This window comes from Grus americana, chromosome 19 (genome assembly GCF_028858705.1).
Source record: "Grus americana isolate bGruAme1 chromosome 19, bGruAme1.mat, whole genome shotgun sequence".
Taxonomy (NCBI): Eukaryota; Metazoa; Chordata; class Aves; order Gruiformes; family Gruidae; genus Grus; species Grus americana.
Window position 1 is genome coordinate 6453531 of NC_072870.1, and position 27701 is coordinate 6481231.

General features: G+C 58.5%; 1 protein-coding gene across 1 annotated transcript; it reads left to right on the top strand.

Moving 5' to 3' along the window:
• Positions 1-27701, top strand: TMEM132E (transmembrane protein 132E). The gene is made up of 9 exons (XM_054847481.1): positions 1-328; positions 12899-13796; positions 14742-14882; positions 18184-18376; positions 18624-18767; positions 22603-22808; positions 23404-23683; positions 23766-23957; positions 24477-27701. Exons 1-9 carry the CDS (start codon positions 247-249, stop codon positions 25503-25505), a joined length of 3165 nt encoding a protein of 1054 aa, XP_054703456.1. The 5' UTR covers positions 1-246; the 3' UTR covers positions 25506-27701.

Here is a 27701-nt window from a genome sequence, read left to right on the forward strand (position 1 = left end):
TGGAGTGCTCTGCTCAGTGAGTTGGAGGGGGGGGGGCACAAAGCCGAGGCCCCCCTAACCTGAGCCGGGTCTCCCCCCCTCCCCAAATTCCGCCGTTGGCTGCTGCTCCCGGCTCGCACGTGGTTGGATTTAGGGGATTTCTGCGGTTTTTTGGTGCTTGGTTTGGATTCCTTTTATTTGTTTATTTTTGTTGCCACGGGGGTGGCTCGGGGTCCACCCGGCTTTCTGGCTGCCCCCCACCTTGCAATGGCCTCCCCGGAGAAGATGCAGAAGATGCACCCCGGGCCGGCCGCTCTGCTCTGCTGCCTCTGCTCCCTGCTGCTCCGCGGTAAGTGTGGCTGGAACCGGGCGGGGGGGAATATACATGTTATGTGTGTGTCTGCATCATGTGGGGGGGGTTTGCACCCATCTTCCCCTCCAGCCCCATCTGCCCCCCCAGGGGCAGCCCCAGCCCCGCTGTGCCCGGCTGGGACCCCCTTTCCCGCAGCAGCCACCTCCCCTGGTCCTCTGTGCCCCCCCCCCAGTGAAATGGGTAAAGATTAGAGTTTATTCCTGGCTTAATAAAATGACAGCTTGTGCTTGTGAGTGCTTGCAGCAGGCTGTTTCCCTGGGCAGGGAGCGGGGTGACAGAGGGAGAGATGAGGTAAGGGGGCTTCAGTCCCCCCCAGCCCCCCCGCCCCTTGTCTCCTTAACGCAGAGCTGCTTTAGCAGGAGGATCAGGGGCTTTATCCGCTATTATCCACTCGCTTATCCCCCAGACCCGTACCCAGGCACTTTCCCAGCGTGCGCTGAGTTTCGGGGCAAGCGCTGCTGAGGTGGCATCATTTTGGGGTGTGGGAATGGGGGTGCAGCCCCTGTCATCCCTCTGTTTCCTTCTGATCCCCCTCCCATGAGTTTTGGGGCAAGGGTTTTGGGGCTGGCGGTACTGCCCCTGCCTGCGGCCTGGGCCGGGGGGGCCCCCACTGCCTGTGCTCACTCGCTCCGAGTTGCATCCAAATCACTGCCGTGCCATGGCCGAGCTGCGGTGACGTGCCGGCCTGCCCCGGTGACAGCCCTGGGGACACCGGCACCTGCTGCTGGGGGCTTGTTTTGGTGAGCGAGGCTGAAGTGGGATCATATACCCTGGGGGACATGAGGCTGGTGTCTGTGGATGTTTTTTTCGGATGGTTTCTGTGTAAAACCAAGCCCCACAGATACCCCAGCCAAAGCCGCTTTCCCTGGCAGCTGGCTTGGCTGAACAGAAAGCGGGGGGCTGCTTGCAGTTTGGAAGGAGCCACCCAGACCCCTCCTGCCAGCCTGGTTCCAGCTGTGGGCTTGGCACGTTCTGGGGGCTGGGGGCTGCACTGCCCAGCTCAAACAAGACCCCCTCCCAGGAGCTAGTGGGGTCTCCGGACCCTGCCTGGCTCCATTTCGCACAGGCAGCCCGTGGCCAAAGCACTTTTGGGGCTCAGGCAGGGCTTTCTCAGGCATCTGCAGCCCCCTGAGGTTCTTTGAGGAGCTGCTCACCCACAGTGGGGAAATAGGGAGCAGGGGGGACTTTGGGAGCACTGTGAGGGGCTGGCAGGGAGTTCCCCCCCTAAAAAACCTCTGACCCCAACACAGGAGCAGAGATGCTCCAAGCTGGCGAGCACCACAACTTTACATAGCATCCTCTGTACCCCAAGACTGGGATGCTTCCTGGGCAGGGTTTGCTGGGCAGAGCTCTCCTCTTTGGGACCACCAGGTCAGGGAGTTTGCAGGCAGGGGTCTGGCAGCCGGCAGGGAAGCACGATCTCCTTCCGCTCCTCAATTTGTCTGGAGGAGATTCAGCCGTCTGGGTCAGCGCTTCCCCATGGTGGGTGCACTGCCGAAGGCGGCTGTCGGCTTTGCTGGCAGGTGATGGGAAAGATCCCCGTGGAAGCAATCCATCAGGAATCGCCTCCGGTGCAGGGGCTGGATGTGGTCCCCTGCTCCCCATCCCCTCCCGAGCATTTCTAAGCCCCCCTGTTGCTGCTGGGACACCAACAGCCCTGTGGGTCAGGCCTCAGGTTTATCTCAGGGCAGGATCTGGCCCCTGGGCTGGGGGATGCGATGGGTGGGGGGGATGCGATGGGTGGGGGGGATTCTTCCCCGTGGCAGCAATGCCAGCGTGAAGTGGGCGACGGCGGCCTGTGCCAGACGCAGGGTCGGGGCTCGCTGCGCTGCTGGGGGAGAATGCCTGCGGCGGTGGGGAGAGAAGCCTCTGCCAGGAGTTTTTAGGCTCGTTTCAGGATGTGCAGCTGCCTTCGCCGTCGCTTCGGCCTTTTCTGGACATATAAAGGTCTTGGAGGGAGCCGGAAAAAGAGGCTGAGAGCTGCTAATTCTCCCAGCCTTTCTTACAAATCACTCGGGCTGGCTGCGGGGGTCAGCCGGCGGTGAAGCAGTGCCCTGCTCTCCTGCCCATGGTTTTTTATTTCATTTTCCCTTGTTTTTTATTTAAGAGTAACCCTCAGTGCCAGTCTCATCCCTGCTGCACTCTCCTGCCTCACCCAGAGCCCTGGGAGCCGCTTGGCTGCTGGCCTGGGATCAGCTGCTTCCAGAAAGGGTTTTTTTTGGCACCTCCGGGGCGGGGTGGCCCCAGGGCTTGCAGGAGGGACGGTCGGACCCCAGGGCTGTGGTGCAGTGGGGGGTGCTGGTGGTGCGCGCTCGGTGCAGTTGTGCTGTGAAGCTGCGAGGGACTTGTTGGGATGCGGCGCGAGGGGGATTTACCCACCGGTTTGTGAAATACCTTGTGCTGTCCGTGGGGTTGAGCTTGGACTCCTGCGTCTTCTCTGAGCCTTGTCCCTGCAGCGTGCCTCGGTTTCCCCTCTCCTGGAGGCAGCGCTCGCCAAAGGCTGTGGTCCAGGGGTGCTGGGGTTATTCAGCATGTGTCCTGGCATGCAAGACAGGCTTGGGGTCCTGCGCTGGATCCTACAGCCACGGTGCCTCCATCCCACTGCCCATGGGGATGGGGCCGTGCTGCTCCCCCCTGTATCTCGCACCGGTTATTTCCACCACGGGCAAGTCCCAGGCATGGTGCTGGGGCTGAAGGACGATGCTGTGGCCTATGGCTACATCTCTGGTGTGGGGCTCCAGCCAGCACACCCCAACCCCGGTGGGGGGGATACGGACACCCCCCCATCCCCGTTTCGGCTCAGAGCATCTCCGGGCTTGAGGATTTTCACACCAGCAGGTGGAGATGTGCAATAACTCGCTGCCGAACCGGGAACGTATACCCGGCGTTTGCTCATTTAATGGCTGAACCCGGAACATACACCCGGTGTTTGCTCATTTAACGCCCAAACCGGGAACATACACCCGGCGTTTGCTCGTTTAACGGCCCCCATCCCAGCCATGCCGATGGGGTTGGAGTGGCTGAGCACCCTTAGCTCCAGCCAGGAGCAGAGAAGGGGCAATAGGATCTTTCCTCGCCCTGGCAGGCAGGCAAGAGGACAGGATCCGGCCTTTGAGCTGGGTTAAACCTGGCACAAGTTTTACCTTTAGCGCTGCAGAAAAGGGGGTCACGCAAGGGCACCCCGGAGCCGAAAGCCTTTTGGCTTTCGGCTCCGGGGTGCCCTTGCGTGACCCCCGGGCCCATTTGCTCTCCCCCCAACTCTGATACCTTAAATCCCAGCAGGATGCTTGTGCTGGGACGTAAGGGTGTGAAGTTGGACACCCCACTGGGGAAATTGCCTTTCCTTCTACTCCTTGTGTCCTCTTGGTGTTGTTGAGGAAAGAGAAAAGGATGAGGGATGCTGTCGGTGGCATGATGGAAATCTGAGCGATGATTTTGGTGAGCATCAGTTGCAGGGTTTGGCCCTGGGGATTTTGAGATGCGTTAGGTGCCTTCATACCCTTGGCCAGAACTATCCTTTTGTGTGTGCACGCATCTGTGTATGCACGGTGCTGCACCCTGGGCTCAGTCCTGCTGCATCATTGGGGGAAACTGAGGCAGGGCACCGGGTGGCAGCAAAACCCTTGCTGAGCAATTGCTCAGCAATTTTTAGAAACCTGGCTAATTTTTTTTTTTTTTTTTAAGTGCTACTATTTAATTCACCCCACCATGACTGGCTGCTGAGGTCCCTCCTCACCCAGACTCTCTGCATCTTAAAAAGAGGAGGAAAGGAAAAACCCACCCAGCCGGGTCCCTGCTGTAGAGCATCCCCGATGTTGCACCAGCACATCCCAGCTCCATCCCCTCCGTAGCCCCCCCAAACTCTAACAGTGAGGTGGGCAGCAGGATGTGGAGGAGATGATGGGTGATGGAAGAGATGCTTACATGGCATAACCCGATTTTTGTTGTTGTTGTTGTTCCTGCAATTGCCTGGCTGAAATAGCCTGCGACGGGTGTGCGGAGGAATCGGCGAGCTGCCTGAGTGTTCCCCACCCGTGCGGCGCCTGTCGCTGCTGCCGTACGAGCATCCCATCCATCTGAAAAAGGTCATGCTTGCTAATCTAATCAGAGTCTTTTATTATTAAATACATGACTCTGCTAATGAGCAGCCCCCCAGGGAGGGAGGGAGGTGGCTGCTCCTGGGGTGGGATGCGCTGTGACAAGGCTGGGGACCCGAGCAGTGCCTTTGGGGACGAGGTCCCTCCTGCGGAGTTTGTCCATGTGTCACTCCAAGAAGAGAAATGGTTCAGTGGTGGAAAGCGAGGCAGGTCCTGGTGTTCCTTGCCAAGGGGAGAGGAGGTTGGAGCTTACCATTTCCCTGAAAATTGGGAGAAACGGGATCTTCCACCCGCATTGGATGGTGGCCCAGTGATCCCCACCCTGGGGGAGGCACCAGCCGGGCTGGGAGATTTATGGGCTGTCACCTCTCCCCCAGACACCCCCGGTTTGGGATGCAGAGGCTGTTCCTCGGGATGTGGCTCTCCTGGGGATCCGTCCCTTTATTTTTCTGAAGCTGTTGCCCAACCTGTTGCTGCTCCCTGCTGGGCACACATCCCTCACTGCCGGCTGGGTGCTGAGCCCCTTGCTCGCTGGTCCTGCCTCCCAGGAGGATGCTGTAATCAAGGCAATTCCCAATCTTCTGATGAAGCCTCCGTCTCCTGCCGGCGAGCATTTTCCCATCGCTTGGACAATGTTTGCCGTCCTTGATTTTTCAATAGCTCTGCTAAAAGCCCAAGTGGATGCTGCTGGCGTGGCTTTGCCCCCGCTCGCAGGCACTGTCACCTCCTGGCCTCTGCAAGAGTTAATGGGGCAGGTTTTGCCGTGATTAAATGAGCTTGGCTGGGCCAGGCTGGGCTCTTCCCCAGGACTGGCAAAAATTGAGAATTCATTCTTTTTTTTTTTTTTTTTTTTATTTTAAGGAAAAGCTATGTTTTCCCTCTTGAAGATAAATCAGGCAGAAAATGCAATACCTGCCGCTGCCAGCTTGGTGTGGCTGCTGGATGTACTCCTCTCTGGGTACCAGCTAAATTGAAAAAGGAAAGGGATGTATTTGAGCTGTGCACGTTTGGTGCTGCGGCTGCTTTGCTGGGTGGCAAAGTGCTGAGCTGGTGAAGTCCCTAGCCCGGTGCCTGTCCCTGACCCTGCTTTTGGGGTCACCGGGCAGGGTCTGGGGCTGATGCTGGACCCCAGCTATGGACTGGGTTTGTCTGAGGCTCCTTGTGCTCTTTGGGTACCTCTGGAATTGAATCCCGCTCCAGCTCCGGACGCAGCCTGACACACGTCACCGGGGGGAAAAATTAATCGGCGTCTAATCAGTCTGAAACGTGTCACTCGGCACAGCCCGAGCTGGCGGTGGCGGGGGGGGGGGGCGGCGCACAGCCCAGGGGATGTATTTGGTGTTTGAATTTGGAGGGATCTGGGAGGATGTTCCTGTTCCCTGCCATGGCAGGAGGGGACGGAGAGGGGACTGGGGGGATCTGAGCAGGACATGTGGCTTTAGGGGGGGTCATTGCATTGCCTCCGCCCCAACACTGTGATGCTGGGAGCTTCTCCCTCAGGAGCTGCTGTCCCTGTCCCTGCTTCCCCTGGGGCCCATGACCACCCTGCAGGGCTCTCCGCCGGCTGCCTGTCCCCCCACTTCTGGCTCCCCAGGGGGTTATTTGGGGAAACCATTTGTGCCCACCTGCTGCTGTAGGCAGCCAGGGTGGCTGCTCCCAGGTCCCAGAATGGGGGGAACCTGGCAAGCGGGGGGACACCCAGCCCAGGACCCACCACAGCACATGCTGGGGGCTCAGGGGCTGCTGGCTTTATCCCGGGGCTGCTCCATCCCCCTGCCTTTCGGAGCCCCAGACATCTCTGTGGACATTCATGGTCGGGTACTTCCTCATCTTTTTTTTTTTTTTTTTTTTTTTTTTACCCTCTTTTTAATTAATTTCTTCATTTTTCTTCTTCCTCTGTAAAGGCCCTCTCTTCCCCGTCCCCTGACCTGTCCCTTGCTGTGATTTGTGGATATTGCTCTAAAGTAGCTGCTGCGTAAAAGCCTTGCTGGCTCCAGGAATTTATGGCAGGCTGCGCCTCTGCACGGCACATCCCATTTAGGCCATATTTATTTATTCCTTTAGGTTCCTTGCTTCCCCCCCTTTTAATAATTTCCTGGGGGAAATGCAGACCTCAGCACCGCAGCACGGTGAGGCGCTGGGATGGTTCCCTTTTGCTTTGTGCTGCTGGCCCCGCAATACAGGCTGTGTGCTGGCCTGAGGCTGAGTCCCACCAGCGTTTCTTATTTTATTGCTTCTGCCAATGAAGCTGGGCTGGACCTTTTGGAAGTGTAGAAATCTCAAGGACTTAAAAGAAAGAAGAAGATAGCAGTGCCCACCAGGCATAAGCACAACCCTGTATTAGATACTAGAGAATCTACTTGGAGACAGCGCTGCTGCTCACAGGGAGACTTGATTCACTTTTCCTGGCCACCACCCACTCAATTCCTACCCCAGGCTTGCTTTGGGAAGCCAGGACCAGTTTAAGCTCCTGGGCTGAGCGTTGTGGTCCTTGGTACCATGGACCTTCCCAGCCCCATTGCCCCATCACTGCCGCGGCCGTGTGCACAGCTGGGGGCTGGGAGCATCCCCACGTCCCTCCCTTCCCCACGGCCACAGCTAGGGCATCTCACTGTCACGCGCCTGGGGAAGGTAATTTTACATTTGTAACAATTATTCACTTAATTGAGTTCCAGTTAGCTGGGACTGGAGATTGAGACTCTCAGTGCGTTGGAGGGAAGGGAGAGCTTGTTGTCTTTTATGTCACTGAAAGCAATTTTCAAGGCTCTGGCTGCTGGGAAACATTTCAGAGGTTTCCACGAGGGGCCTGCTTGTGTTTTCTAATTTCGGCTTGTGTTTTATTACTGGGTGGTTTTTTTTCCCTGGCTGTGTGGAAGCGTGGAAGGGTGCTCGTGTTGAGGCTGACTGAGTTTTGAGTGGAGGCGGAGGCATGGAGGGCTCCATTTCCCCTTTTTGTTGTTTTTTAGCGTGTTTGGAGGTGCTGACCCCACTTGGGTGGGAGCGCAACATGGTGGGGATCAGCGCTATGGGGCAGGGAGGGAAAGGGATGGGTGCCATGCCCATTCCCAGGACAGACAGGGAGATGGTGCACAAGCCGAGCCCTTCCCTGCGAGTCAGGGCTGCATCTAGCTGAAGCATCCAGCTGTTGGGACATCCAGATGTGGGAGCTCCAGGACATCCCTGGCATTTGGGGCCGTTGCTGTCTATGTTTCCCCTTTGCAGTTGGCCTTGATGGCCGTGGGGGCAAAACCTGGACCACCAGGTTTTGGGGCTCTGAAGCCTTGGCCAGGGATTGCAGGATGCTCGGGGAGTGGGGTGGCTTTATGCAGGCTTGAAACAAAACACAGGCTGGGACATCCCCTCTGGTGGGGGCTTCCTCCTCAGGGGCTGCAGGGTTTTGCCGTGGTCTCCTGGCTCTCTGTGTTTTGGGTGGACCCGTGACCCCCTCACCTTATCTGGACACTGACCCATATGGGGAAACTGAGGCAGCGTCCCACCCTTGTCTCTCCGATTCAGTCTGGCTATGGGGTGGGATCTGGGGGCACGGGAGCACTAGCAGTCCCAGCATCACTGGTGGTCCTGTACTGTGGGAGGGACACTGCTGTGTGGCTGGGAGGAGAAGCATCCCCTGCTTGTGTTTGCAGAGAGCTGGAGACAATGGCTGTGCCCTCGGCACAGTTTACAGGTCCCATGTTTGGGGTGTTGGACCACTGATGAAATCCTGCCGGCCTTTTCATCCTGCAGTCAGGCTGGTGGCTGAATCCTAGCTACTAGTGACCACCAAAACCCCTCCAAAGGAATCCTAAGCTGGGCTTGAAGCCAGCGTGAAGCCCTCTGCTAAGGACAATAACACAACTCCCTGCCACTCCCTGCAGCCCTTCCCATGTATTTAGTAAGGGGTTCATCATCACGTCAGCTCAAGTCATTGCTTTATGGACAACTTTCCTGGCAGGACCACCATGGGACCCCAGCCGCGATGGGCTGGCCTGCGCTATGGCCATGGCACGTGGTGGTGGCCTGGTAGGAGACCAGGCAACTGGGTCTGGTGTCTCCTGTCACTGGTATTTCACCATCTCCCTCGGAGCTGCGTTTGGTCCATTGATGCACCAAGCCCCCAGTGCCACCTGTTAACATCACAGGGGTTTTAACACTCCTCACATGACCTCAAACCTCCCCTCCCTCTTCTCCAGTGCTTTTCCCCTGCTAAGTGGGGATATATGTGCTGGGAGCCCCCCGCCCCATCCCACGGGATAAGCCAGGATAAAGATCCCCCCTGGAACGTGGCTAAAGCGATCCCTACAGCAGACGGCTGGGGCTAAGCTGGAGCTCAGCCCTGACTATCGGTGCTGGATAAGGGGAGGAGGAGACGGCGGTGGCTCTTCAGCCTCAGGATGGCAAGTGGGAGCAGGGATGGGGCTGGTGACGCTGCAGTAGGGGCAGGATGGATGGGCCAAACCGTACCCTCCCTCCCCCATCCCCCGTTTGCTGGGGATTTGGGGCAAGAAGGGAAGGTGAACGAGCCAGCATCCCCCGCCACCATAGCTGCACCCAGGCTGTCTGTCAGCCTCGTCCCATGTGTCCGTCAGTCTGTCTGACCCCAGCATCCCTGAGCAGGAGGGCGACCGAAACCCTGCGGTGGGGACGGGCAGGGGCTTCTGGTGCTGTTTTTTGCAGTAGCGAGACCCCTTTGCTTGGGGGGGATCTTCTTGATTTTAAGGCAGGGCTGGAGGGTGCTGCCGCTGTCCCCGCATGCCCTCGCAGGCGGGGGGGAGCAGCTCAGCCCATCTGGCTGCGTGGCTGCGGCCGGCATGGGGCACATCTGGCTGGGCAGATGTGGGGGCTCTGCAAGGGGGTCTTCAGCAGTTGTGCATTTCCATCTCTCTCTGGCCCCCTCTCCCTGCTGTGGGTTGCAGGTCGCCCTGGCTCCCCGTGGGCTGCCATGGCTGGGAAGGAGGGGACACACGGGACTCCTGTCCCATCCCGCTGTGAGGCTGGGTTGGCTCCTCAGCCTGGGGGGGGATCCAGGCAGCCCCTGGGCCAATTGGAGCCCAGCCAGGCACCAAGATCTGCTTTTTTGCTTGCAGTGCTGAGCTGCGAGGGTGGAAGGACCATATGGTCCCCTCTGTGCTGGCCTAATAAACCCAGGAATGCAGGTCAGGTGCTGCAAATCCCATTAACCACAGCAGGGCGCAGAACGGAGCCGGTGACCAGGGCTTAACCCTTCTGTCCCCCCAAACCCCACCAGAGGTGAGGGCACAAGAGCCGCCGTCCCTCCTGAGGGCTGCTAGAAACCAGGGCAGGGGCTGGGGACAGTGGTGTGGGGACTGGAGTCTCCTGAGCTGTTTTGCTTGTCTGACTGTGCTTCCATCCATCCTTTCTCCTTCCATCCATCTTCCATCTCCTGAGCTGTTGTACTGTCCATCCGTCCTTCTGTCTGTCTCCTGAGCCATTGTGCTGTCCTTTCATCCATCCTTCCATCCATCGCCTCTTCTCCCTTTTCCTGAAGCTATTCTCTTGCTGTCCAGCCATTTCTGATCTATCTCATTCCATCTATCCATCCTTGCATCCTCCATTCTCTCTGCTGGTTCATCTACCCTTACCCACCCTGTCGTCTTTGCCGCCTGGCCGGCAGCCATGTATCCATACAGCCATGCATCTCCTTCCTCCCTTCTCCTTCCCTCCCCGCCCTCTGTCCCTCCACGGTGCAGAGGCTCGGGCTGGGCTGTGACCCCCCTCCTGGCACCCACCCTGGGCTGGATGTGGCCGGGTTAGACCCTCTCCCAGCAGGATTAGTTTATGGCCAGGGAACAGAGGCGCCGGTCCCGTCCCCCTCCCGGCGACAGATTATAGCATCATTTAAATGCATTTTGTCTGTGGAAGGAAATAGCTTCTCTGGGTGCCGGCAATCCGCCTGCACTGAACTAATCGTGACCGTCACATTAATCTCCATCCCAGCTCATCCCTGCTCCCTTCTCCCATCCGGCGTGGCCAGGGTGCAGGTCTGTGCATGGGCTCGGTGCCGGTGTCCCCGCCACGGCAAGGCTTGGCACCGCGGTGCCTTATCTGCATCGTGCAGGGTCCCTAGCACACATCCGAGAGCCCTGCCCGGCTGCGGAGAGGAGAGGGGCTGTCCTCTCCCCCTGGCACACAACCCTTATTTGCCATCAGAGAATCCCCATGGCAAGGAGGAAGGAGCTGGTTGCTGGGGGCTTGGGCTAGGGGTCTCTGCCACAAGCTGAGGCCAGGTGGCAAATTGCAGAATTTCTTTGTGAAATGACCTGATCCTTCCCCAAACCCCAGAGATTTTTAAGGGATAACAACTGATGTCGTTTCAATGAGTCAGAGTTAAATGTAGCCCCTTTCCTTGGCTGCCCATGCAGCCCGCTGGTACCTCACCCGAGCGGTCAGGCTCATGTCACTCCGGCTGGTGGATCCTTTCACGGCTCTGCTTTTCCACAAATAACCTCATGCCTTGGAAAAAAATCCCTTTTCTGATTGCTGGGGATGGCAGGAGCAGCAGTGGCCATGTTAACTGGGATGCAGGGAGGATGCAAACCTTCACACTTCGCGTTGGGAAGCAACTTCCACGAACTGGAAGAACACAAAGCCCCCTCGCTGGTGGTTATTTCTGAGCAAGGTTGCACCCATGGGTGCTTTCTGAGGCTCAGCATGTCTCCCGTGGTTCTTGGCTCTCCGTGAGGTGGGAAAACAGAGCGGGTGACCGGGATGGTCTCAGCAGCTGGTGGCGAGCAGAGTTAGTTTGGCAGGCATCGGAGCTGTACCCACGGCAGTGCTGGCACGGTGGTTTCACCGGTGATGCTGGCAGCATGTCCCTGGTGTCTGCCCAGCCCCGGGGAATTTGCTGCCTGGCTCTCGGACAAATTTCATCCCAGGTGGCATAGCTGTGGATGCTGCCCGTCCCCATATCGAGTGCTAATCCTTTTATGAGCTCTCTAAGCTGCTTAACTCCCCTGTGCCCAGCAGCCCAGAGTTCCCCGGGTGGGCTGCAGGGTCCCGCTTCCCCTTCAGCCCCAGGGGCCCCGACCAAGGCCATGCTCCCGGCTGGAAAAAGCCCCAAGGTCCCGGCACGCTCCGAAGCCCCCGTTGGGGAGGAGGCTGAGACGTTCCCAGGAGCCGAGCCGTCACATCCTCGCCTTTCGCTGCAGCTTGACACGGGTAATTTGGGCTCTCCTGCTTGGGAGCCGCTTGGGAACGGCTGCAATCAGCACCGGGAATGGGGGTGCAGGGGGCTGGCGGAGAGCCGAGGGGGGGACCCGGGCCTCCTGGGAATCGCTGGCAGCCGCTGGCGTATGCAAAGACCTTGAGATGTCTTCCAGGCTCCTGCGGCTGCCGGCGCAGCGCGTGCCATCGGCCCGGCTCTGCACCGACCGCCTTTCGCTGCATCTGCTTTAGCAGAAAGATTTTCATGGGTTTTCTTTCTGCTGGCTGGCCGCAGCAGCCACGTAGCCGGCTCCGACCCCCGGGAACGCGTGGCCGGCGGGCACTGTATGCTGTCTGCTCTGCCTGTATAGCATTTATTCTTTTTTTTTTTTTTTTTAATGCAAAATGGTCAAAATGAAGGACAAAAGGGATTTGCTAAGGGCTGTCAGACCTGGGCACTGCTGGGGTTGGCACAAGGTGGCACCAACATAATCTTTTCTACCAGGCTGTGTCCATGCCTGGAAAACTTGAGGCGGGGCCAGTTTTAGCGCATGGGGACAGCACCATGTGGGTGACACCCCTGGGTGGGTGATGGGTGACAGACCGGTTGTGACACCACCCTTACAGGAAGCTCATGGGGCTGTAGCGGGTCTGGGGTGGAGGAGCCGATTTAGCCACCTTCCCCATGTGATCTGGGAGCTAACAGCAGGGAGGAAGCCTCGATCATAGATACTTGGTGGGATCTGCCAACCAAAAATTAGCCTGGACTTGCCTAATTTTTGGTAACGAGCCTCCGGAGAAATTCAGCATCCTTTTCTCCGCACATGTGGAAGGAGGGAGGTAGCTGGTTATGCCCTATTTCTACGAGTGGGTCCGTGCTGTTTCAGCCAGTGCCTTGGTGTGGGTGACCGGTGTTTTGGGCTCCTCGGGGGCAATACTGAGGTTAGATGTGGCTTCAACACACCCTGGCCCAGCCTTGGGTGAGCATCCCTCCTCACCGTACACCCCGTCCTATGCCGAGGGCAGGTTTGGTAAGGCTGAACCACCCACCAGGAAGCACAACGATGCCCAAGATCCCTGGGGAGATCTTTCACAATTTTTTTGCAAGAGAGAAACCCAGTCAGGCTCTTGCTGCCCTTGCGAAGGCTCCAGGGGCTGAAGCACCAGCTCTTCCTCACCATAGGGCTGGACCACACCTGCCTGGGTCTGCTCTCCCTGCTCCGAGGCTCGGGGTGTGCTCTGGGGGAAGATGCTCGGCGCTAACCTGCACTCTCCATCCCCTTCGCAGCCCACGCCAAGGGGCCAGCCCCCAGCCCCGAGCCTGCCGAGCCCCCCGGTGCCATCACGCTGCCTGTGAGCTACCGCCTGTCCAACACCCGCTTGGCCTTCTTCCTCAAGGAGGTGGGAGCCGGCCCGGCAGGCAACGGCAGTGCCCCGCTGCAACGCGCCGAGCCCTTCGTTGTCTTCCAGACCAAGGAGCTGCCGGTCCTCAACGTCACCCTGGGGCCCTTCAGCACGGGGCTGGTGCTGCCCAAGGAGCAGCTGCAGCCCTCCAGCACCCTGGAGGTCCCCGACCGCCTCACCGTCAACTGGAAGGTGCGCGCCTTCATCATCCAGCCCCGACTGGTGGCCAACCAGCCTGTGGTCCAAGTGCTCTTCTATGTAGCCGGCCGGGATTGGGATGATTTCGATGTCACTGACCGGCTGCCCTGTGTGCGGCTCCACGCTTTTCGTGATGCCCGTGAGATCAAGAGCTCGTGTCGCCTACGGGGCAGCCTGGCCACGTGCCTGGTGCAGGCAGAGCTGCCCCACGCCTGGTTCGGTCCCCCGGCCGTGCCGCTGGGCAGGCGGAAGAGCCCTGAGAGCCTGGAGGTGCCGGGCGAGAGCCAGCAAGCCGAGCTGTACTACACCCTGCATGCCCCCGACGGGGCCGGCCAGTGCCTTGGGGAGACGGTCCCCCGCCGCGGGGCTGGGGGGGCCAGGACCGAGGGTCCCACACAGCACCCGCTGCTGCGCATTGGCAGTGTCAGCCTCCTGCAGCCCACCCCCGGGCAGCCCATGCAGGAGCATCGGTTGGATGGCAATGTCTTCATCCGCCTGCCCGACAAGCCCCTCAAGCCGGGTGAGGTGCTGAGCATCCTCCTCTACCTGATGTCCAACTCCACAGTGGAGCACTTCACACTCAGGTAGGGCCCCACGGCTGCCCCCACTCTGGGAGCAGCCGCTTTTCGGGGGGTGTGTGTGTGTGTTTCAGCTGGGCTGTGCGAAGGCAGCCACGGGCAGGAGGGAGAGGATGGGGAGGGTGTATTGCATTTATGGGACCCGCTGGGGGCTGGACCGGGTCTGGCAGGGCTCTGGGAAGAAGAGGGAGGCCAGAGGAGCAGCCAGCACGTGGGGCTTTCTAGTGGCAGCTTCTTGGAGGGGAGAGAAGGGCTGTCCATCTGGGATTTCCACCTCTGTATTCCCGCTATGGACTGCTGCCTTCACCCTCCCAGTGCTCCCAGTTGCACTGGGATTAGGACCCTGCCAGCAGATGTTTGTTCACAGCCACTTTGGGGACAAGGTGCAGTGTGGCCATGGGGCTGCTGCGAAGCAAGTGGGGCTCCCCGCTTCCCCCTCAGCGTGCCCCAGAGCCAGGGGGGGAGGGGAATGGAGCAGTGGGCAGGAGGTGCTGAGCATCTCGGTATGGAGAGGTGTGCGGGGGACCCCCCCTTGCTGTGTGTCCCTAAGGATGGGGGAACAAGCCCCAACCACACCTCTTTGAAGGGTATTTACAAGTGTCTCTCTGGCCACTGGACCAGCAGCGAGCCCCTGGCATGGGGGGCATCGCACTTGAGACCCTCCTGACCTTCGCCCCGGGGGTGCCCAGTGTTACTGTCCTGGGGGGGCAGCACTGGGGCTGGGGGACCAAACTCCTGCCAGAGGGGTGATGGGGGGGACGACAAAACCCTATGAAAAAGAGGGGCTGGGGTGTGCTCAGCCCTATGGCTGTTGCTGCCAGCCTGGATTATATTTCTGAGAGCCAGGAGGGATTGGGGGCAAAAAATACCCCTGCGCCCATGGCAGGGTGCCCGGGGGGGTCCAGGGGTCCCTGGGGGCAAGGGTCTGGTCCTGACAGTTGCTCTCCGCAGGGTGAAGGCCAAGAAAGGCGTCAACCTGCTCAGCACCAAGTCAAGGAGCGGGCAGTGGCTGGTGAGCTCAGAGCTTCTGACGGGCGGCAAGCACTCCACTGCCACTGTCGACGTGGCAAGGGTGGATGGCACTGGACCCAGGTAAGGGACCCCACTTTTGCCTCCGCCCAGCACCAGGGGGGATGAGGGAATTGCTGGGGTTTGGCCTGAAGTGGCTCTCCCTTTGCTCCTACCCTCGGTGTCTGGTTGGCTGCAGTGCCGCATGGGTGCTGGCAGGGGAAACTGAGGCACGGTAGTGCACAGCCCAGACTGTGGGACTTTGGAGGCACCAAAGGAGGACGAGCAATTTTGGGGTCAAATTCTCAGTCCAGCTGAGGTAGGGGCAGGTCCCACACCGACACAGGAAGGGACTTCATTTTCTCTGTGGTTTTTAACCTCGGCCAGCACCGTGCAGCTGGCTGAAGGGCAGGTGAACGTGCGTTTTGTGGCCCAAGGTGGGCAGGTTTGTTGTCAGGTAGGCAGCTGCCTGATGGTTGTGCGAGGTGGTGTGTTCAAGTGGGATCTGCTCCGTGGTCAACCCAGGGGACCAAGCTGGGGCTCAAGCAATGTGCTGTAAGTTATCGGTACAATTTTGCAGCTGCATCCCTGGCTCTGAGCTGGGATCGCCTGCCCATGTCAGATGCTGGTGGACACATGGAGTGAATTCTGGGGCCGTGAAGCCACGGATGATCCCCCAATTTAGGGTGGAAGTATTTTAATTTTTTAAGAAGTTTTAATACCACGAGAGGCAGCAGCTCTTTGATGAATATCCTGGCATCTGCTCTGGGGAGGATGGGGAGCAGTCCCCAAGCAAGGTCCCATCTGGTCCCCAAGGTGATGGATGAGTGTCAGATGGGGAGCACCAACCAAGGCAGCACCTGAGACAGGCAGAGCCAGTTCTGTCCTGCTCGACACGAAGACGATGCCTGTTCCTGGGGCTCTGGGAAAGGCTTGGGTCAGTCGAGGATAGAAATGAGAATGATCTGAAGGTGTGAGGACACACAAAGCCAAATTGAAAACCCAGAGGCTGCTCAGCCTGGAGATGGGGAGACATGGGACTGGCCTGTGAGTGCATGGAGGCTGCAAGGACGAGGGGCAGCTTTGTCCTTTGCATCCAGGACATGGTGAGCAAGGTCAGGGGATGGGCACGGGCTCAAAATCACTAGCAGGAAAGACTTTGAAGTGCTGGAACGCAATTGTTCCCTGGCTATGGCATCTCAGTCACCGTGTCTTTGGGGACAGGGAGACAAATGTCTCCAGGAGCTGGGTTAAAGCGAGTTGATGCACTTGAGCCATTCCTGCCCTCTGTGTTGGAAATCTCCCCATATCTCTGCCCCCCACCCCAAAACTGAGTGAAGCTGGGGCTAAGCTTTTGGAGAAAGGAGATCCTCAGCTTTGACTGCTTTGAACGAGAGCTCAAAAGCTACCTGCAGAAAACCCCTCCAAAGGGCTTACCCAGAGAGTGGATTTTCCTTTACCCCACACCATTGCTTCCAGATACAAAACGCAACCACAGCATCCGAGCCTGCAGCACCGTGGCTGACACTGGAGTGTCCCTGGGGCCACAATCCCCCCTCGCCCCATCCTCTGCACGGCCACCCCGGCACCCCAGCATGCAGCTACCAGAGCTGCCAGCAGCGAGATCCTCTCCTCTCCCCCTTCCCTCCCTCCCCGTCTGCCGCCGCTGCCGCTTCAAATCAGCCTGGAAAGGTTAGAGACGGAGGATGAATTTAAAGTGATTACAATCACCTTTTAGACAAACAACTCCATCAAATATTAACGGAATGGAAAGTATGAATGACTCAAACCTGTGTTGCCCTCCAGGCTGTGCAGCCAGAGGAGTTTGCTTTGCCGGGGCTCTGAGGACTTTTGGCAGCACCAGCTGTGCAGGGAGGGGGCAAGGGCGAGAGCCCTGAACATTGTGGGGGTGATGGCTGATTTGGGATGTTTTGCACCGCAACAGCTGCATCATCAGTTATTCTTCCAATCTGGGCAGCCCAGCTCCTGTCTCTGCTGTGGCTGCGAGCAGACGATGCTTGGGGAGGGCAGAAGATGGTAGCTGGCCCCTGGCAGGGCTCCTGGGATGCCCAGGGGCACCCCGTGGTGAGGAGTCCCAGCACCAAACCACCTCTGGCATGAAGCCGCAGCTCTGGTTCACCTTTGAACCTGGCTCTTCCCGGCTGTATTTAATACTTCCATGTTGGAGGAGGCAGTGAGCAGCCAAATCCCCTTCTTTCAGACCAGGTGGCCTTTGGTGATTCCGCTTGCACCCCCATAGCTGCCTTGGGGGCACAAAGTCCCAGCAGGACCCCACCAGCCCACGCATGGCAGTTCTGCTGCAAAGCCTATTGTCCCTGCTGCGGGAGCACAGCTTGCTGCGGCCTGGAGCAGCCCTGGCTTCTTGGTCTCCTCTTTCTCTGCTCCCTTTCACTCATTAGGTATTTATCAGAGAGAAACCCAACTGTATCCTGCGTCCCCAGATCGATGGGACCTTCTCGAAGGCTGCTATGTGTCAAGAAGAGCGGGGCCAGTCCCGGCTTCCCCTTCTGCAGGGGTTTCACCTCTCCTCCTCCTGCTGGCTCTGTGGTTTGCAGGGGCTCAGGGGTGTCCCCTGGGGATGCTCTGGGTTTGGGGACCATTACAGAAGTCCCCTGCCAGTCCTGTCTGCTTCCCCCAGCCCCTGCCCATCCGCCCTGCGCATACCCACAGCTGCCCATGCCCTGCCCCAAGTCCCAGCCCAATGTTGTCCCATCTGGTGTCTACAACTGAACCGTTTTCTCCTGTGCCTCAGTTTCTCCGTTTGATCTCCTTGGAAGGGGCTGTAAAATCAGCAGCGTGGGCTGGGCTTTTGTATAGGGGCTTATTTGCCATCCCCGAGCATGTTGCCCTCCTGGGTGTGGGACACTTGGGGTTTGACCTGCAGGAGATGAGTGTGCAGGCAGGAGGAGCCTGAGGCGGTAAATCCAACTATACTGCCGGGAAGATGGAGCCGGGGAGATGAGGGCAGCGTCTGCAGCCACTCGCCGTCCCCCAGGGCCACACACTTGCCCTGTGATAATATATGACCCACAGCCTTGGGACAGCGCCCGCTTGAGCCGCCAAGGTTTTTCTCCCACTGGGAAGAAGCAGTGAATACATTTCTCTTTCCCACTGGGAAGATTCCCATGGGAATCTGCAGGTTCCCACTGGAGCAGCTCCTGGTGGAGGCGGGGATCAGGGCCGCTCTGTTTGGGAACAAGCATAGCAGTGGCACCCACAGCAGGGTTTCCCTGACAGGCATGGGGACCCCAAGAAGGGACCTGCTGGGGATGCTCTGCATCACTAGAGGGGACCACCCGGCACTGATCTCTGCAGAACCCAGGGCACCCAGCTCACTGTGTCCCCCTCCTGTCCCCCTGCCCAGGGACGGGGACTCCTCCTCTGAGATCATGCAGCTGGATTTTGAGATGGAGAACTTCACCAGCCAGTCGGTGACACGCCGCATCATGTGGCACATTGACTACCGGGGCCGCAACCCCCCGCCTGACCTGGAGAAGGTGGTGACGGAGCTGACAGTCATCCAGAGGGACATCCGGGCCATCGTGCCCCTGGCCATGGTGAGCGGGTTCCCTGCCCTCTGCTTAGCTTATCTGGTTTGATGTTGGGGATGGGTTGGGTCCCCCTGAGGGATCTCCCACCAGCCCATCCATCCCGTAGCACCTACACATCCATACATCCCGCTCGCCCACCCACTCATGGGTCCTTCTCTGCCTCAGGGCTGGAGGAGAGAGGCCAGCCAGGATCTGGCCCTGGGGGCACAGGCTGCCCTCTGATGTGATGGTTCCCTTTGCACCCCATCCCCAGGACACGGAAATCATCAACACGGCCATCCTGACGGGGCGGACAGTGGCCATTCCCGTGAAGGTCATCGCCATTGAGCTGAGCGGCGTCATCGTGGATGTCTCGGCTATGGTCGAGTGCAAGTCCAACAACGAAGACATCATCAAGGTGGGTGGAGGGAGGGGGCTGTTGTGGCCCTAGTGAGGGGCTGAACTTCCCTCAGGAGTGCTGGCCCCAGCAGTGGTGCGGGCTGGAGCTGGATGAGCTGGGGCTGGTGGCTGAGCTGATGTGCTGCACAGGCCCACCCCATCCCAAGCATCATTCCCTCAGTAGCTTCAGTCCACACGTGCCTCTCCCTGGGATCTGTTGGGAAAAGGACAAGACACTTTGTCACTGTCCCTGGAGAGGCCATGGGATGTTCCAGTGCTGCGCAGGCTGGCACCAGGCAGCAGCAATAACTACGGGTTATCACGGCACTTAGTGCTGATAAGGTGAAATATCGTCACCTCGCAGTGTAAGCTGCACGTTTCCATCAGCAGCTTCACTCGTGCCTCTGGGTGACATTTATCTCCTGTTCGGATCAGATGCTGGGCTGAGCTCAGGCTGGGGGCTGGCCCTGGTAAGGTGTAGGGGGCCGAGCTGGGTGGTTGGGGACAATGGAAGGAAAAGGGGGACTGAGGGGGAGGAGCACGATGGGCTGCACAGGAGAGATCCCAGTAAGGTGAATGCAAAAGGCTCCCTGTTGCAGCAGCAGCAATTGCCCACGCATCCGCCCCAGCCACCGAGGCAGCAGTCGGTCCTCACATCCAGCCATGATTTTCCCATCACCAGACCCATTCATCCAAATACATTTCTCTGTCACTGTTTGTATCCATCTGCCCACCTGCCTGTATTATTCTATCACCATTTCCACCCATCCACCCCCAAACACCTCCCACCCCTCTCCCTGCACGCACCCAGCCAGCCCACGCTCTCCATGTCCCCGCCGCATCGGGCAGAGGCAGGGAGTCATGCTGGGGGTTGGGGCTCCCCCATCTCCCCCAGCCTGGGGGACGTAGCCCCTTCTCCCCTTCTTTGCCAGCAGCCACTGGCTGCTCCCCGAGCCGAGCCAGAGGTGATGGGCAAAGCCCCAGCCCCACTGCCCTGTGCCCCGGCCCCCTTGAGACTTGCTCTCCCCGGTGGTCCGTGGGTGGGTGAGAGCCGGTGTCGCAAACTGTTTACCCAAGTTCTTGACTAAAACTCCGATCTGTGCGATTTACAGCACTGGGTCTAATTTATAGAGACTGGTCCTCTGCAGTGTGATAAAACACTGGAGCAATAATACACTTCAGGATGGACTCCAAGACACTTAAACTGTTTAATGTGCTGCCTTTCTACTCATAAATCTATTTACACGCTGTCCCCAGACCTGGGGGAAGCAGACACATGCACACAAGCTGGGATGAATAATGCATGGAGCGGCCCTCCGGCCCCGGCTCGCCTCCCGCTCGCCTCCTGCTCGCATCCTGTTCGCCGCTTGGAGCTCCGTGAAATTTCTTGCTGAGTTATTTTGTGTTTGTGCCGGAGCTTCGTTTCTGAGGGAGCTCTCAGTTACCTGCTGAGATTGGGGAGTATGATTATGGTGTCAGGGCTATAAACCTGTTACATAAATCAAAGCTTACATAGTGGGATGCGCTATCTGTTACTGTAAATAATTTAACACGAAGGAGGGCTGGGGAGCTGCTTCTCCCCACGCTGCCTGTGGCTTGGTGGTGGTTGCTCTCACGTGTAACGTGGAGGGGAGACATCCTGGACCTGGTGAACATGGCTGTGAAGGTGCCAGTGCCACCCGTGAAGGATGGTGGGAGAATGTGGGTGGCAGTTGTCACCCTCATCCCCTTCTGTGGTGACATGGGACGACTGCCTGTGCTCAGCCCAGAGAGGAGGACCTCATCACTCAAGGTAGCATACAAATAATCCCCCTTCCCTGCCTGCATTGTGGCCTCAGGGACTGCGTACGTGTTGAGGCACACGTGGGGAGGGGAAGGGCCCCTCTGCCATCAGCCACGCTCTATGGGAGATGCTCAACCTCACCTGCTATGTGAACCTTTCTTAGGAGGCCACCATCCACATCTCCTTGAGGACCTAGCAGGAGCAAGTCAGCTCAGTGGGGCTGAGCCTTGGGGACCCTGGTCACCCACAGTCACCGCCAGGACCCCTGACTGGCCAATATGGGGTCCCACCAGCCGTGGTGGCTCTTCCCAGTCCTGAGGGCCTTGGAGAAGACATGTCCCCTTGATCCCACGTTTGAGGCTGTGCCAAGGGGGAGTTCCTGGCCACAGAAGCAGAGCCAGTGGTGTCTTGGCTCGGAGCCCAGGCAGACCTCAGCCTCTCGCTTCCCGAGGCCTTGCTGTGAATCCGGGAATTTTCTCCGAACAAGCATGCACTTCATTTAAAAGCTAATCTGCAGTCACTCCATCATCAGGACAGGCCTGATGCGCTGGGAGTTTTTGTTGTCATAGTTTCAACCCCCCCAATTGCAAAGCAAGTGGTCCCCAGAAGAAGATGCTGGGGGGATTTATTAGCTAAGGTAATGCAAGCAGCAGCCCATCATATTTATTGTGATAAATGGTATAATATCCAGAGCACTCCATTGCTGGAGGATTTGCCCAGGAGCTCATCCTTATTCAGACAGCGCCCCACCAGAGATGAGATTGTCTTTTCAGATGCGCTGAGCTGGTTTCTCTGATACAACGATGAGGAACAAACCCTCCTGCATTGCACTTCCCTCCCGTGCCTGAGCAGTGGGGACTTCCTGAGGAGCCCAGGTCCCAGGCTCTGCTGCCTCCACCGGCCCCGGGGACCATGGGCACCTCGTGGCGGGCTCCTGCAGCTGAAACATGGAGCTCTTGTAGAAGTCAGGCCCTGCTCATTGGCTCGGAAATACAAATTTCCCACAGTTGAATGACCACAGGTGCCCAAAGATAAGGTGGGGAGAGAGACAGTGATGCTATCACCTCTGCTGTCAGCTACCGTGCAGGATGGACAGAACCCCTTATCAGCCATCAGAGAACCCACTGGGACAGCGGCTTCTTGGAAGCTTTTCTGTGCTGTTGAGATGTTTGGCACATCTGAGAGAGTGACTGTGCTGCTGGCTGAGCAAACAGGTTTTATTTTTCCTCAGCAGCAAACAACTCTGATGCAATTCCTGATGGTGTAGCAGGGGGAGGAAAGGGGGTCAGGGTTGGGCCATAGGACCACTGCAGGTGAAAGGTTGGAGCCTCCCCAGCCTGGTTGTCTTCGGCCACCTTTGCTGGGAAGGAGAAGGTGCTGTTGACTCTGATGGCTTAAGCTGAAACACGGGTGATGCTGTAGTGGCATCCTCTTAGCTCCTTAATTGGCTCGGATTGGTTGGTAATAATTGGCCCCTGCAGGATGTATTTGTTTTATAGCAAATTTAACTAATGGCATTTGCATAAATGGGAATTAAAAGAGAATGAGAGAGAAGATGAATGTGAGGATTCAGACGGACTCTGGGAAGTTCCTCCTAGGGTTAGCAGGAGGGATGGGGACAAGGCACTGGTGGGTACCTGCACACAGGCATGCAGCTGGTCCTTGCTAGCTGCCTCTGCCCTCTGGGCATGGGTGGAGGAGATTTTGGGGCAAATGTTGAGGATGAGCAATTTGCAACCTCCGTAAAGCACCCATGGTGCCTCTAGCTTGAGCACAGTAACTGCGTACAATTTGGTGTGGGGGCCAAGGAAGCTGAAACACCAAAGGCAGGCGTCTGCAAGGGCTGGCAGAGGAGCTGGATCGGGGGAAATGCGTGTTATGGCCATGATGGGTGTGGGTCCACACCTCTGAGCAGGGACCTCGGGGAGGAGAGAGCACCCCCACTCCTGGGCCGCCTTTAACCGGGTACGTGCCAGGTGATGTTCTGCTCCTCTGGCATTTCCCATCCAGCCAGGTTCTCTGGTGTTTCTGCGGGAGCGTTGTAACCCCTCCATCCTCCCTTCTCCCCCAGGTCTCCAGCAGCTGTGACTACGTCTTTGTCAGTGGGAAGGAGTCGCAGGGCTCCATGAGCGCCCGGGTCACCTTCACCTATGAGCACCTCTCTGCCCCGCTGGAGATGACGGTGTGGGTGCCCAAACTGCCACTGCACATCGAGCTCTCGGATGCCCGGCTGAGCCAAGTGAAAGGTTGGAGGGTGCCCATCCTGCCGGACAGGAGGTGGGTGCTGCGGAGCCACCGTGCTTGGGGTCTGTCCAGCCTGGAGAAAGCAAAGTGAAGGTGGTGGTAGTGGTCTTAATTGCCTTGTTCAGCTACTTAATGAGGGGGTTTTGAAGATGATGGAGCCAAAGTCATCTCAGGGGTCCTTGTGAAAAGGTGAGAGATCATGTAGACAGGTTGCATGTTTGTATGCAAGGAGAAGAATTTCACAATGAGGTTGGTGAAATGCTGGAGCTGGTGGGGAACATCCATCCTTGCAATGGTCAAAACTTCCCTGGATGAGGCCAGGAGTAGCTAAGCTCCAAAGTTAGCACTGCTTTGAGGTTTAGAGACCTCCAGGTGTCTGTCCCAACCTGAGATATCTTGTCCTCTCAGCTGCTTAGGGGGCAGAGATGCTGGTGACCCTGTTACCATGTGCTGCTAAAGTCCTCAGAGACCTCATGGGCCATAGGCATCTTTTGGCCAGGAGCCCCCATTTTTTTGGTGACCTTGCATTTCTCCCTGCCCAGTCACCCCTCTCCTTTCTTGTGGGGGCTGAAAAGCCGTGGCAGCAGAGAGCTTGGTAGCACTGCCCACCCACTGCCCCATCCCGCAGGTTGGTGCGGGACAGCGAGCATGAGGAGGACGAAGAGGAGCGGAAGCAGAGCCGGGGCTGTGCCCTGCAGTACCAGCACGCCACATTGCAGGTCTTCACCCAGTTCCACACCACGGCAGCGGAAGGCACAGGGCAGGTGGTCACCATGCTGGGACCCGACTGGCTGGTGGAAGTCACCGACCTGGTCAGCGACTTCATGCACGTGGATGACCCACGGGTGGCCCACATGGTGGACAGCTTCACGCTGGCTGGGAGGGAGCCGGGCACCACACTCTTCAAGGTATCCCCTGGCCACCTTTCCCCATCTCTGCCAGCTTGGCTGGGGGGTGCCAGATGGTGACAGGCACTCTTGTCCCCTGCAGGTCGTGTCCCCGCTCATGGAGGCAGTGCTGGGGGAGACACTGGTGACGGTGGCAGAGGAGAAAGTCAGCATCACAGACCTGAAGGCCCAGGTGGTCTCCAGCCTCTCGCTGTCCCTTCACCCCAGCCCTGGCAATAGCCACACCATCATTGCCCGGACGTCCGTGCAGCAGACCCTCAGCTTCTTCAAGCAGGTGAGGCCAGGGGGGTGCACTTGGGCTTGAGGGGGGTTGGTGGGGGACTTGGTGTGGAGTGAGGGCTTAGCCTGCAAACCCCACCTCCCAAATCCTGCCCACAGTCATCCCAGGCACCTGCAGCACCTGCTGTCCTCCAGACACCCTGGTGAAGCCCAAAGCACCCTAGAAACCTTCATACACACCTTTGAACCAATCCTGCCCAGCCTGAGGACAGGACACAACCATGGGACAAAGGGGTCTGGAAGAAATTCTATACAGTTCCCAGCCCAGCTGTGGTAGCCACATCTGGCACCTAGGGCTGGGATTTGGGGTGAGCCTGGACAAGCGTGGGGAACATTGAGGGAAGAACAGGCAGAAGGGAAAAACTAGCTGATGGTTGGAAGGAACAAGATGGATGATGGAGGGATAAAGGGTGAATTGGGTGGAGAGAAGGATGCAAAGGAGGAGGGATGAATGGATGGATGCAGGTGGGACTGGCATCGTGCTGGGCAACCGGTGCCTGTGTTGGTCCCACAGGAAGCGCTCCTGAGCCTGTGGATTTCCTACAGCGATGGCACCACGGCCCCCCTCTCCCTCTATGACCCCAAGGACTACAACCTGGTGGTGAGCAGCCTGGATGAGAAGGTGGTCTCAGTGACCCAGGACCGAGCGTTTCCCTTGGTGGTGGCAGAGAGCGAAGGCGCGGGGGAGCTGCTGCGGGCCGAGCTGGTCATCTGCGAGAGCTGCCAGAAGACCAAGCGCAAGAGTGTGCTCTTCACAGCCTTGGCCAGTGTGCGGGTACACTTTGGATCTGAGGAGGACCCAACCTATGACTATGATCATGTGCCCAGCAAGCCGGGGCTGGCAGAGACAGGGGCGAGCACCACCCTGCGGGCAGAGGTGGAGAGGAAAGCGGAGCCGAGCGAGGACAGTAGGATGTCCAGTGCATCTCACCCCACCGAGGACTTCCCCACCATCCCCACTGGCTTTGTCCAGGTGACCAGGGGGCTGACGGACCTAGAGATAGGCATGTACGCCCTCCTGGGCGTCTTCTGTCTGGCCATCTTGGTCTTCCTCATCAACTGCATTGTCTTTGTGCTGAAATACCGGCACAAACGCATCCCACCTGAAGGCCAGACCAACATGGACCATTCCCACCACTGGGTCTTCTTGGGCAACGGGCAGCCCTTGCGGGCTCACAATGACCTCTCCCCCCAGCCTGAGAGCCCTGGGAACCCCCTGGAAAATGTCCAGACCTGCTGCCATGGGGACCACCACAGCAGCGGGAGCTCGCAGACGAGCGTGCAGAGCCAGGTCCATGGCCGTGGGGATGGTTCCTCGGGGGGCTCCACGCGGGACCAGAGCGAGGACCCGCTCAACTCACCCACCTCCAAACGGAAGCGGGTGAAGTTCACCACCTTTGCCACGCTGCCCTCTGATGAGCTGGCCTACAACTCCATCCCCATCGCTGATGAGGAGGACTTGGAGTGGGTCTGCCAGGACATGGGGCTGCAAGACCCCGAAGAGCTTCACAACTACATCCGCAGAATCAAAGAGATCGCTTAACGCAGGGGCAGAGGGGATGGGGCGGGAGGGAGGGGGCTGCCACGCCGTGCCACGCCACGCCATACCATGCCACACCACGCTGGCTGCTTCCCTGGGGCTGGAGACCCAAATTTGGCTCTCTCTTGCGTGATCCCTCTTCTGCACATCTCACGTCCTCCTCACCCTGTCGGAAGGCACCCGTAGGGGCCTTTTTCTTTTCTTGCCCTTTACCGTCTGGTTTTCCCAGGAGAGGCAGCTGCACACACGCGGCCCCCCATCCCATCAGCCTGCGGCAAGGGGGCAGCAAGGGAGGCGAACCGGGGGGCAGAGATGGATGGGGTCAAAATCTCGGGGTGTGTGCGTGGGGCAGGATGATGTCCTGCTGTGCAGGGGGTAGAAAAGGGGAGATGTCCCGTCCTCCCCAGGAGCCCAGCGGGGCAGTGGCAGATGGGGGCATCCCGAAGACAACCCCCGCTGCCTTTGCTGCACTCAGTTGCACAATTTTGGAGGTGAGTGCTGGTTCAGGGATTTGCTGCCCCAAGACTGTTGGGGTGTTGGGGGCTCCCCCGGCTGCAGCCCGCTGCCTCGCACTGTGGGTGATGCTGGGTGAGCCCGGAGGGGAGGGCAGCTGCCCGTGGGCTGAGGCCCCATGGCCACGGGTCCGGGGCACCGCTGCCCCTGTCGCCTGCTGTGTCCCAGCCCCAGACGCCCAGCTTGCCCCGCTCCCTTTGGCGTGGGCCCTGTGGCACCGTGACAGTAATGTTTGCCACATTTGCATCGCTGGGGGACTGTGGGTGGCTGCCTCTGCCCCCCCACCTTGCTGTCTGGGAAGGGCTGCGGTTCCCGGGCAGGGGCACTTTGGGGGCGGCCAGCAAGCTTGCTGCCTGTGAGCTTGCCTGCCCTTGCCTCCCCCTCCGTTTCCAGCCGTGGGGCCGGTGCTGGGTCCCCTCCACCCAATAGTGCTGCTGGGACCTCCAGGGCCAGCCCCTGGTTTCTGCCGCGCCCCCAGTGCTGGGACGTGGCTCTGGGACTGGGAGGTGGTGTGGGGGCTTCCTGCTGCCCCGGGGGGCCAAGCCTGGGTGGGGACACCCACAACCGCACCTGGCCTGAGTCTCCCAGTGCCAGCCCAGTTCCCCCAGTGCCAGCCCAGCAGGGATGCCCGGAGCCAGGCTGAACCTCCGTGGTGCCTTCTGACTGCCATAACCCAATGCCTCCCCGGTCACCCCGTGCTGGTGGCAGCTCCCAGCCCCTCTGGCTCACCTGAGAGGCCCCCCCAGCCCAGGGCCACCCCATCTCCAGCCCAGTGCAGAGCATCCTCAGCCAGGTTAGACCTGGGTACCAGGGCTGGCAGGCTGGGGGTCCCGGGCTGTGGAGATGGGGACCCCCCTGGCATCACCTGGTGTAGGGGGGAGGCAGAGGCTGGCAGCGGATTATTTCTGGATTGAAAGTTACCCACCACTGTGTCTCTTTTTTTTTTTTCTTAAATAAAAGACCAGAAAAGAAAAAAAAATGAAAAAAAAGCCAAAACCAAAATGCATTGCAGCACTCCGATGAGCCGTATCTCTGCTGTGGTGCTTGGGGCAGCTGCTCCCAGCGGTTTGGGGGGTTGGACCCAGTGGGTGCAGCGTCTGCTGCGGGGGGGGACACAAACTGCTGTGGTCCTGGAGGCATGGCTCAGCTTTGATCCCCACCTAAGCTCTGAGCACTTTGGGGTCAAAGCTGTGGATTTAGGACTCCTCCCTCCAAAATCCTCCTCTGCTGGGCAGCCCAGTCAAAGACTAGTGGTCAGGAACGAGGCGATGCTGCAGCTCCATCCTCACTGGCCCTTGTGCCTCAGTTTCCCTGGCAGGCAAGCAGCAGCTTGTGGTGGTGTGTGGTGCTTCAAAAGCCTCTTTAAAGAGTTTATCAAATTTGAGCTATGAAAATTTGTCCCCCAAGCAGCCTTAAAACTTACCTGATAGCTCTATGCTGATTTTATATATACATATATATATGGGGGAATTGAGATGCGCTCAAAGGCCAGGCAGCTGATGCAGTTAGGTTTTACTGTGCCCTGTTATCTAAAGGACCCAGGTCTGGCTGAACGAGCCACTGAGCTGATAGCGGCTCTGAGCAGTAAAATTAATACAGCCGACTTCCCTGCTTGGAACTGCCAAACCTCCTTGTTAAATTAACATATATGAATATTTGGAAAAAAAAAAAAAAGGAAGAAAAGGA